Source organism: Cyclopterus lumpus, chromosome 13 (assembly GCF_009769545.1).
Source record: "Cyclopterus lumpus isolate fCycLum1 chromosome 13, fCycLum1.pri, whole genome shotgun sequence".
NCBI classification, from domain to species: domain Eukaryota; kingdom Metazoa; phylum Chordata; class Actinopteri; order Perciformes; family Cyclopteridae; genus Cyclopterus; species Cyclopterus lumpus.
In genome coordinates this window covers 10,786,138-10,796,944 of record NC_046978.1, presented here as the reverse complement: position 1 = coordinate 10,796,944, position 10,807 = coordinate 10,786,138, and the positions used below count along the sequence as shown (strand labels likewise).

General features: G+C 42.8%; 1 protein-coding gene across 1 annotated transcript; it reads left to right on the top strand.

Moving 5' to 3' along the window:
* Positions 1 to 364: 364 nt before the first annotated feature.
* Positions 365 to 10,386, top strand: rcbtb2 (regulator of chromosome condensation (RCC1) and BTB (POZ) domain containing protein 2). The gene is made up of 12 exons (XM_034548305.1): positions 365 to 587; positions 1,706 to 1,840; positions 2,804 to 2,954; positions 3,288 to 3,454; positions 3,549 to 3,707; positions 4,106 to 4,213; positions 4,306 to 4,448; positions 4,752 to 4,942; positions 6,662 to 6,788; positions 8,367 to 8,506; positions 8,625 to 8,755; positions 8,871 to 10,386. Exons 2-12 carry the CDS (start codon positions 1,715 to 1,717, stop codon positions 9,009 to 9,011), a joined length of 1,584 nt encoding a protein of 527 aa, XP_034404196.1. The 5' UTR covers positions 365 to 587; positions 1,706 to 1,714; the 3' UTR covers positions 9,012 to 10,386.
* The last annotated feature ends 421 nt before the right edge of the window (positions 10,387 to 10,807 follow it).

Here is a 10,807-nt window from a genome sequence, read left to right as displayed (position 1 = left end):
TAATGTTAATATCAATGTAAGTACATACAAATACAAAAAGCCCCTCAAAATCTAATCTTAATTTAATCAGGGTTGAAACGGTTTTCATTTATTCCAATACAATATACATTATAATATAATAACCTTATTTACTTGCAGTTGTTGATTTTTGTTTTATGAATTGAATAGCTCTTTTTCATCCATTTTTTATTTGCAAACCAAACGTGAGTAATGAAAACATATATCATTTGTATTCGGTCCGTACTTTTTTATAAAGATAGCTGCTTCACAAATCACGATTTAAATGTTACAACTAGATTTTAATTACGAATAGATGGTTATGATAATATGTTCCCGTAACAAACGCTGGAATGTCCCATCTCCGACTTCCTGAACGCACCATCTTACTACAGGAAGTACAGTATTGTGTTTTGCTCAGTCGGCGGTGTAGCGATCGAAGCTAACTATAAAAAAAGGTGCAACCACAGCAACCGATGTGAGGAGAGATGAGTCCATCTGCGACTTGACTCGCCAACATGTCAATGTTTCAGTGTCCAGTGATTAGAAAACGACACCGCGGACGAACCACTAGCTAGGACAACGGCAAGGTAACGTCAACGTCAACAGCTCGGACCTTTAGCTGCTCCCATGATTAGCTTCATCGGTCGGTGTTGGATGGGTTAGTTTGATCGTCAGGGTGCCGCTAATAATGAATGCACATCGGCAACTTTGTGCGTTGCAAGTTGTTGAACAAAGGGAGCAAGTCTTTGCGCCGCCACGTGACTTTAGCGTTGTTTATTTGCATCCTCTTTGGTGTTTCTTGATCTAAAGTGTTCACGAGGTCTGGGTTCATGCCAAGTCCCGACTGTTTGTTATTGATCGTTGAGAGACTACTGCCGTGATATACAATGCTCATTGTATTGACACTTGGACGTTTCTTAATTATTATACAGAGTCACATTTGACGCACTTGGTGCTTGTAAATCAGCTGGTAATTACTCCATCATATTACCGTGAAGTTATTCCTCCTTTCTTTTTTTGACCAGAGAGTCTGATTTGACTTTTGGGGAAAGGCAGTTTTACACAACGAGACAAGGAGATGTTATAATCATGTATTGATCCTGGACTAAATTGAATCAAGATGATAAATAAGCTCCATTGCATACATATTGCACTGAGAACATTGATGATGTAAATTAAAAACGAGTGCATCCTTCACATACGACTTTGTTTCCATTGAACTGGAAATATTGCATTGGGCTTTAGATATGGGGGGTGGAGGTAACATGAGCTGGAAACGCACTGTTAATTGGCTTACCTCAGTTAACAGGCATACATGTTTTAATCTGTCTACAAAACTGGCTTAAGTGCCCACTTGCTGTCTGTGTTGGGCCCTTTTGAGACATGGAAAACCTCTCAGCTTTCAGACAGACTGGACAACACTTCATTTATAGTTTTCAGTAGTCACAGTTTGGCACATTAGTTAAACCATCTAGTTTGGCCTTCTTTTGGTCAGATGTTTGCCGTTTAATATCTCTTGACAACTGTACCATTTTTAAAAGCAATAGGAATTTGTGTGCAATGAAGACACGGTAACACGTTTCCAATTTCCATTAAGACCGTTCTCCACCTTTTCCTGCTTTTGTAAATTATATTTTTTTCTATCAAAATCTCTGGGTGACTCATATTCACAGTTTTCTAACGGGGGTTTCTCTTCATTTCACAGCTGAGCAGTATGCTGGACGTGGGGAAGTGGCCGGTGTTTGCGCTGCTTCCTCCTGAGGAACTACGGCTTATTCGGCAGGCGTGTGTCTTTGGCAGTGCTGCAAATGAAGCCCTCTATGTCACAGTTAATGATGAGGTAACACTTTGGCTTCAAGCAAAGCTGCTTTAACCCTTTTGTTTGCATGTAGGTGTGTCGCAAGACTGGATCTGTTTTCATAATATTGGTTTGATTATTGTCCAGTTAGAAGTGGACTGAGAAGTGGAGCGGTCCTCGCTCTCTTTGGTTGCTACAGCTCACAGTTCCAGGTACAGAGATAAGCAGATAGAATGAGGCTATCTTTAGCGTTTCAGGCCTAATACCCGAGCCAGCTCCGTTTCTATCCTGTGGAAAGGTAAAGGTCCTGTCTCATCTTGCCACCCATGCTCATTAGTTTGTCCCTGTGGCCCTATCAGTTTATGTTTAAGGAGCAGTCGCTCGTGGCATAATCAGAATGTATGTTTTGGTGGGTTCACTTAAAATGGAGAGGGGTACATTTCCTTTTGCCATGACTGCACAGTTAGTACAAAAGTTTATATTATTTTCTATAGCATACAAAACTTTGAGGAAATCAGACGCTGAAGTATTTCTGAATACGGAATCCCCCAAATGATTGTGCGTGCGTGCCTGCAACGCTGAAATGATTAGCCTATTAATTACTCATTCAGTTGACAAAAAGTCAAAATCCCTGCACTTCCAACTTTCTGACATTTTGGAGACTTCTTAGGCAATTTATCCAAAACATAATTGACGGATTAGCAATAATACAAGTGTAATTAGTTGCTGAACAGTTGCATATTTAGGAATTCAAGTGGGACAGTTGAACAAGATTTTAACATTTCATTTAGACTGTGAAATGACTTGCCACACTTGTGACTCCTCTCTAATTTCAAATATATATATATATATAATACTCCTAACAAAGTGTTGCTGTTAGTCAGCATCTTCCCAGTATGTTGTCTCCACAAATATGTTGTGTTTGCTGCAGTGCTCGTATACATATCAGAGTGTGTCATTCCTTCATATTGGTACCATGTCATCAGTGGCGTTTGGTCTTTGCAGGTCTTTGCTCTGGGCACCAACTGCAGCGGCTGTTTGGGCCTCGGAGACGTTCAAAGCACGATTGAGCCGCGCCGGATTGATGTCTTGTGTGGAAAGAAGATTGTGTCCCTAAGCTATGGAACAGGGCCACATGTGGTTATCACTACTACAGGTAATAGCGTCCAGACAACTTGTATTTGTCCCTGAGGGAACGTATCTTCCGGATACATTGGGTATGACATCATAAGAAGATGCATGCAAATGTCTAGAATCTGGTTTTATGTCAATGCTGCCAGTCCACGATCAAAACTCACCTAATTAGAACAAAACGATGCTAAAACATATTACAGTAGATCGGTAGAGTCTCCTCACTTGTATTCATACGAGTGTATCCTGAATACCTTTTACTCTGCTTTCAATCATGTGAAGTCCACTACTTCTTATCTAATGATAAAACATTAACCACTGAGACAACATGAATGAAAGTTTGCCTGCTGCTCCGTAGACGGAGAGGTGTTTGCTTGGGGCCATAACGGCTACAGCCAGCTGGGCAACGGCACCACCAACCACGGACTGACCCCCGCCCTGGTTTCCACCAACCTGCTGAGCAAGAGAGTGACAGAGGTGGCCTGTGGCTCCCACCACACCATTGCCCTCACGATTGATGGAGAGGTACCCTGTCATCAGTTGTGTCCTCGCGTGACTTTCCTCTCTGCGTAATCTGCGTCTCTCTTTGGACGGTAAACTTTTTTTCCACCGTGTTCAGGTCTTCGCATGGGGCTACAACAACTCTGGCCAAGTAGGTTCAGGGTCCACGGCCAACCAGCCGACACCGCGGCGGGTTAGCAGCTGCCTGCAGAACAAGGTGGTGGTGAACATAGCCTGTGGTCAGCTCTGCTCTATGGCTGTACTGGACAATGGAGAGGTAATGGGTCCTGTCACTCTGCATGAACAACAAGCGAATCCGTGCTACCAGTAGGTCATTTCTTTGGTAGTGGGCTGAAGGGGGTTGGCTAATGCAGACGTATATATTTTTAGAAACATACAGATTAATTAGAAGTTGTGTTTTCTCCACCAAGAAGACCGTGTTGATCTCCGAATGTATGCACCTAAAGAACGTGGCGCAAAAAAACGGTGATCAAATGCAAATGAGCTGTCCGATTTTCACAGTACTTTAAATATATACGCAGGTACAAGCTAATAGAAGCAGGAAACCTGCGTGTGCGTGTGTGTGTGGTCTAAATATGTCCCCTGTGTGTGTGTGGTCTAAATATGTCCCCTGTGTGTGTGTGGGGGTGGTCTAAATGTGTCTCCTGTGTGTAGATCTACGGTTGGGGCTACAATTGCAATGGACAGCTTGGTTTGGGCAACAATGGGAACCAGCAGACCCCATGCAGGATCGCTGCTCTCCAAGGTGTCAACATCGTCCAGGTGAGAGCCGAGGGGGAGCTGCAGCTCGTAAATCTCTGTTTTTTTGATGATTCATTTCAGTTAAAGTTCAGCCTAATCCCTTGCGTACACAGGTTGCCTGTGGATATGCACACACATTGGCACTCACAGACGAGGGGATGGTTTACGCCTGGGGAGCCAACTCCTATGGGCAGTTGGGAACAGGCAACAAGAGTAACCAAGCGCTCCCCACCCTAATAAACACCGACAAGGAGAGGTTAGTACCTTGTCCTTAATTAGCACTAACACCTCTCTGACACCACACCAGGTTACTGAGGGCCCCATGACAAGATCCTCAGATGTAGCTGCTAAATGCCTCAAAGACATAAATAGTTTGACATTATAGAGTAAAGAGACTGATTTGATTGCTGACTCTAGAGAAGTATTAGATAGAGCCCATTGTAGAGCCCATTTTATAAATATAATTTGTCTCGGATAGAATGTTCTTTATTAGACGTATTTCCACATACAACCTGCATTAGTACTTTGAGGTTTGAAGTTTTTTTTCTTTTCCCACCAGGATGGTGGAGGTGGCTGCATGTCACACCAGCCACACGTCAGCTGCCAAGACACAGAGCGGGCAGGTTCTGATGTGGGGTCAGTGTCGAGGTCAGGCTGTGGCCAGCACCCACCTCACCCACTTCAGCAGTACGGACGACGTGTTCGCCTGCTTCGCCACACCAGCGGTCACGTGGCACCTCCTCTCAGTAGGTAAGGGGGTGATAGGGAAATGGATATTTATATATATATTTTTAACACAAAAGAAGAGCCCAAGATCCCCGATAACATCCTCAATAATTGACATTGTCCCTTTCACCCCGTTACTGTTCAGAGGTGAACGCTGGGCAAATTCCCGGAAGTTAAGAAAAAAAAAAACAGGAACATCCGTTTCCTGTGCACGTCAAACAATCTTATGTTTACCGACTGACTTCGTTTGAACTCAATGCAAACTGAGGACTCAGATCTTTATTTCTCTGGTTTTTATGGAGCTAAATCCATGCCAATAGTTTTGTTCGTTTGAAAAAAAGATTTGAACCTGAAAATTCAAGTTTTGGTCTTGAACATTGAAAAATTCAACAATGTATTCGAAATAAAAATAAGTATGAAAAGTTTTGTTGGTTTAAATATAATTTAGATTCAGTTCTGCTTTTTTTTTTTTTTCGAATAAAATATATATTTTTCATTTTTCAGTAGCATATTTTATGTTTTCAACTTTCAATCTTTTTTTTCACTTTCAGATCGTTTTTTTTCAGGTTCAGACTTTTGGCCGGGATGTGGCGTGGTGGGCGTGGTTTCAACTACAGGGGCGTGGTATCATGAGTGACAGCCTTCTTTGTTAAGCTGTCACTCATGATACCACGCCCCTGTAGTTGAAACCACGCCCACCACGCCACATCCCAGCCAAAAGTCTGAACCTGAAAAAAAACGATCTGAACTTGAAAAAGATTGAAAGTTGAAAATATTAAATATGCTACTGAAAAATGAAAACATTTATTTTATTCGGGAAAAAAAACAACTGAATCTAAATTATATTTAAACCAACAAAACTTTTCATACACTTATTTTTATTTCGAATACATTGTAGAATTTTTCAATGTTTTTTTCAAGACCGAAACTTGAATTTTCAGGTTCAAATCTTTTTTTCAAACGAACAAAACTATTGGCATGGATTTAGCACCATAGGTTTTACGCTGCACTTTTTAATGGTATTGAAAAATCTGTCTAACAAGCCACGGAGAACATTGTGCAACCCGTTTCTGTCAAGGTGAGCTAAAAAAAAAACGAGGCACTCAGGCTGGAAGGCGACGTAACACAAGGGAATTACAAAGACATCTGGCACAGAACAAGGAGTAGACAGACTAAATACACAGGGGAATGAGACACAGGTGGAAACAATGAGGGCGGGGCTTGCCATCACACTTGAGGCAGAGGAGTGGCTGAGGGCAGGTGAAGGGCAATTAGGAGACACAGGGAAGACGCATACACAGGAAGCACACAGGGTGATACTCCGAAGCAGAAGGTGGCGGTAATGCACCAAATATAGGGGTGCCAACCACTGTTGAAAATCAAGAAGAAGAAGAAGAAGCAGCAGCAGCAGCAGCAGCAGAAGAAGAAGCAGCAGCAGAAGAAGAAGCAGCAGCAGCAGCAGCAGCAGAAGAAGCAGCAGAAGCAGCAGCAGCAGAAGAAGAAGCAGCACAGGGTGTTACAGTATGTGTACCAGAGAGAGTCGTGTCTAAAGGCGTCGTTTTGATTGGTCCCTTATGAGATTTTAATACGAGAATGTCGACACGGGTGAGCTTTATGTTTACAGTGAAATAAACTCTAAAATAACACTTCATTTGGCATGTACCCAGTTTTCAAAGACTGGTGTCATGAAGCCATTTGTTATCGTTCTTAAAATATTAAATCACTTTTCCTTGTTCTTGCCAGATGGCGATGACTACCTGACCGTGGCCCAGTCTCTGAAGAGGGAGTTTGACAGCCCGGAGATTTCCGACCTAAAGTTCTTGGTTGATGGGAAGTGTATCCATGTTCACAAAGCCCTGCTGAAAATCAGGTACAGAAAACAGGGACTTATTTCCGCACCTTTTTTAGTTTTTGCAATTTCATATTGTTTTTTTGCTTTTTTAAATATTTTTTTTGTGCAATATCCCCCTTTTTTAAAAAATGTAATTGGAAGTCCAGAAAAACAAAAGAACACAGTTCCCATTCAATCTGTGTTGGGTGAGGTATACAATGTGTAAGCATTTTGAGCTGTACAATATTTCATTTTGTTTCGACTATCTTCTTATTTTGGTTCTTACTTGCTTATGAATGACTTGGATGCACACAATCATCCTTTCCCTCCAGGGTTTTCTCTCTGAGGGCCACTGTGCTCTCTTCTTCTTTGCTGGACTGTTTCTAAGAGATGATTGTCCTTTCTTACTCACCAGAGCATCCTGCTTCTCCATGTTGGTCACCAGTCTATTTTTCACATTTCAAGGTTGTGCTTGGTCATGAGTAATAGAGGCGCTTGCTCTACCACAGTGGGATTTTTCAGAGGAACAGAAACACATTTATGGAAACATAAAATCCAGAGAAGCAAACACACTGGTCTTCCTATGATAATGACTTAAACGTATACCTGGTGAATGCTGCGTTGCCTGTATATATCGTAAGTTAGTTTGACAGCGTTTCCTCGTCTTTCCTGTTAATGTCACCGGGAAGCAAAGACAGACCCATTGTTTCCTGCTTTTCTTTTTATAACCACACTTGGACACAAAGTCTCTGTGTTCCAATGGCTTGCTCTTTTGCACCGTCGGTAGGAAGGAGACAGACTGTCTGCGACGCCAAGCCCTCGTGCACACGCTCACACGGAGATGCATGCAAACCGAGCAAGACACGTGCTTTGGCAAGATCACATGCAAATGACATGTTTGAGATGCTCTCTGAGAATTAAGGCGTTTCTCAACCGTGTGTGTGTGTGGGTGGGGGGGGAGGCAGGCAGCAGCCAGTGTTTTGAGCCAGTAGAGATTAGCAGCAATGGGAAATGGTAATCAGTATTTATAATGCAGAAGGACGGATACTGTGGGCTATGGTTGTTGGCAAAGTGCCTCAGCGTCGCTGCAGGATGTGTGCATTAAGAGTGAATTTTAAGTTGGATGACAGAAATATATGAATATACTTAATTTTTACTCCGGCATTACAATATAACCTTGGTGGTTTCTACATACTTTTTCAGAGTTTTAAACTCTTGGGCTGGTGGTGGGATTCAGATGTAATGGTATGGGAGCTTAAACACGATTCACATAGAATTCAGACACATTGTGAACACTGATTAATAGAAATAAAGATATCTTAAGTTTTAGTTCCTTAACTACTAATCGCATATCTTTCACGTTCCATCTGAATATTTTCAAAATGAGGCTGTAGCATTTCAGATTTTTGTAAATATTGTTCCTTCTTTACCGGCAGTTCATTCATATATTCAGCCCCTTTTATTTCCATACAGCATGAATGTGTATTGGGGCGTTCTTGCTTGAGTTGTGCGACCGATCACAGCGAACCTCGAGTCATTATTTTTTTTGTCCTGCTTTAATTACTATTGCATAATATCGTGATTCATGCAGTAGCATCCTTTTCTTCCCTCTCCCAGGTGTGAGCATTTCCGTGCACTGCTAAACGAAACTGACGAGGATGCCATAGAAATTCACCAGTTCTCATATCTGGTGTACCGAGCATTTCTGGAGTACCTCTACACAGACACCATCAACCTGCCACCAGAGGATGCTGTTGGTAAGCCAATACAAGGACCACAGTCCTTTACACACTGAACGTCTATGCAGATGTCCCTAAACGCGCTCACCGGTGTTTTGCCCCCCCCCCCCCCCCCCCCCCCCCCCCCCGCGTGCAGGCTTGCTAGACTTGGCCACGTACTACCGAGAGACCAGGCTGAAGAGGCTGTGCCAGGAAACAATCAAGAGAGGCATTACTGAGGAGAACGCCATCACGCTGCTCTCCGCCGCTGTAAAGTATGAGGCGCGGGTAAGCTCATAGCCCCTGGTACACAGTCAAACACCGTGGTGGCGGGGGGGGCCTTCTCAAGTAGCTAGTCGGTTATACTCCTCAGCACTGACCAGACAGCCCTCTTCATTTTTAGGACCTGGAGGAGTTCTGCTTCAAGTTTTGCGTCAACCACCTAACGGCTGTCACGCAGACCCAGGCCTTTGCCGACATGGACCACGACCTGCTCAAGAACTTCATTAGCAAAGCCAGCCGCTACGGGGCCTTCAAGAACTGACTAGAGGGCCCCTGTAGCGACGCACTCCACGCGATGGGGTCTCAGGTCGCTGAGGTCCTGCGAGTCGACCCGAGACCAAAGTAAACACCAGGCAGATGAGCACTTCCAAGGCCTTTGTCGCTGGGGATTTGAACGTTGGAGGAAAATGGCTTTAGGGCTTTAGGTTTCGCCCTCTAACTGATGCGTCTGTGTTGCTGCCCGACAACTGCTATCCCAAACACAGTAGCTGCTCGGGGCATAAATATTGGGTTTCCCCACTCGGTCAGTCCTGAGCAGACCGTGCAGAGGCATGAATAGAGGGATGTGCCACAGTGGTCGTCCATGTGTCACTGACAATAGGCTTGGCTGATAACGGAAGGTATCTGATTTGTTTCATCGACAGACCGATGGCATGCCTCATGGCAGCCAGCTCAGACAGGATGCCTGGAAGTGCTGCCCACTACTCATTGCAAAACAAGGGTTTGGCGTTGAGGCGTGAAACTAATTAGCAATGCGCATATCGCACTGTAGCCATGAATTGACCCTTCAAGTTGTGCTGCTTTTCGGTGAAGCCTTGATTCTCTAACATTCTGGATTGAGAAGTAGTTTTTAATGAGGAAAAAACACGAGCTGTTCTTCTTTCGGATAAAACTTGTATTTGACACCCCTTTTTTTTTTTTCTTCTTCTAAACAACTGCAGCTTGCATCTGGTCAATGGTACCATATGTTCTCCTGCATAAGTACATTTTGCCATTTTGTTTTATATTGTAGCTATTCACCTTTGCCATCCAAGCTTATGGTTCCTGCTTGATGTTTGCATCTCTTTAATATTTGCACTGTTTTGCAGTTGGCCACAGTCAGCAGACAATTTATAAAGGTGCAGTCAGCATGTCCGACCTGCAGGAGCGTATGGAGTCTGGTGTAGCCTGTGCAGGTTGTCCCACTATAGGTGCAGCTGATTTGTAATGTGTTTAATTTACAATTTGGTATGTTTACAAAAGTTTGTGTTTTTAATTTTAATTTTTTTTAAATTATCATTGTTTGTATGTTGGCAGCATCTGGATCTTTTTACAAATCTTTGTTTATATCTCTACCTAGGTAACGCCTTGTGGGAATTGAATCAATTGCCAACTGACTGTTGATTATAGGACCACAAGGTCTTTAAATGTAGTCACCAGATATTTTGTTATATTTCCAGAACTATAGCAATAGAAATGTAATTAAACACTTTTACTTTAACAAGCCAATTATTGGGGTTTTTTTGGTACATTTTGATGACTTAAAAAATGCCTGTCTGTTCTTATTTTGTATGGAAAATGCTGTAAACTGCTGACAGCGCCATAAAAGGGTAATATTTGATAATCTGACAATGAAATTAAATTGAGCAACTACATCATTTGATATCTGTGTTATTGCTTACAAACTGTCCACATACATTGACGACTGGCCAATAGGGGGCCACAGGGCCTGGCCCCACCTTGAAAAAAGTGTACAAAAATAATCAATTATACAAATTGTCAATATTTGTGTTTTGAAAATATGGAATATACCCAGTAATATTTGTAAAATAGGATATCTGCACAGAATATTTGCTTTTCCTGCACGTCCTCTCCGCATGTCTCAGCTGCGCTGGGGCCGAATCAATTGGACCCAAAAGACAGGGCTAAGAAGCAGTTTAGCCTATAACTGATTAAATATATAAATGAGTGATACACAATGTAGCCTATCAGCGTCCTAAAATAGATTCAGTTTTGGGCCAAAGTCGTCTGGCCCAAAGCTGCGCCTTCTCGTCAGGCTCTTTTTTAACGACATGACGA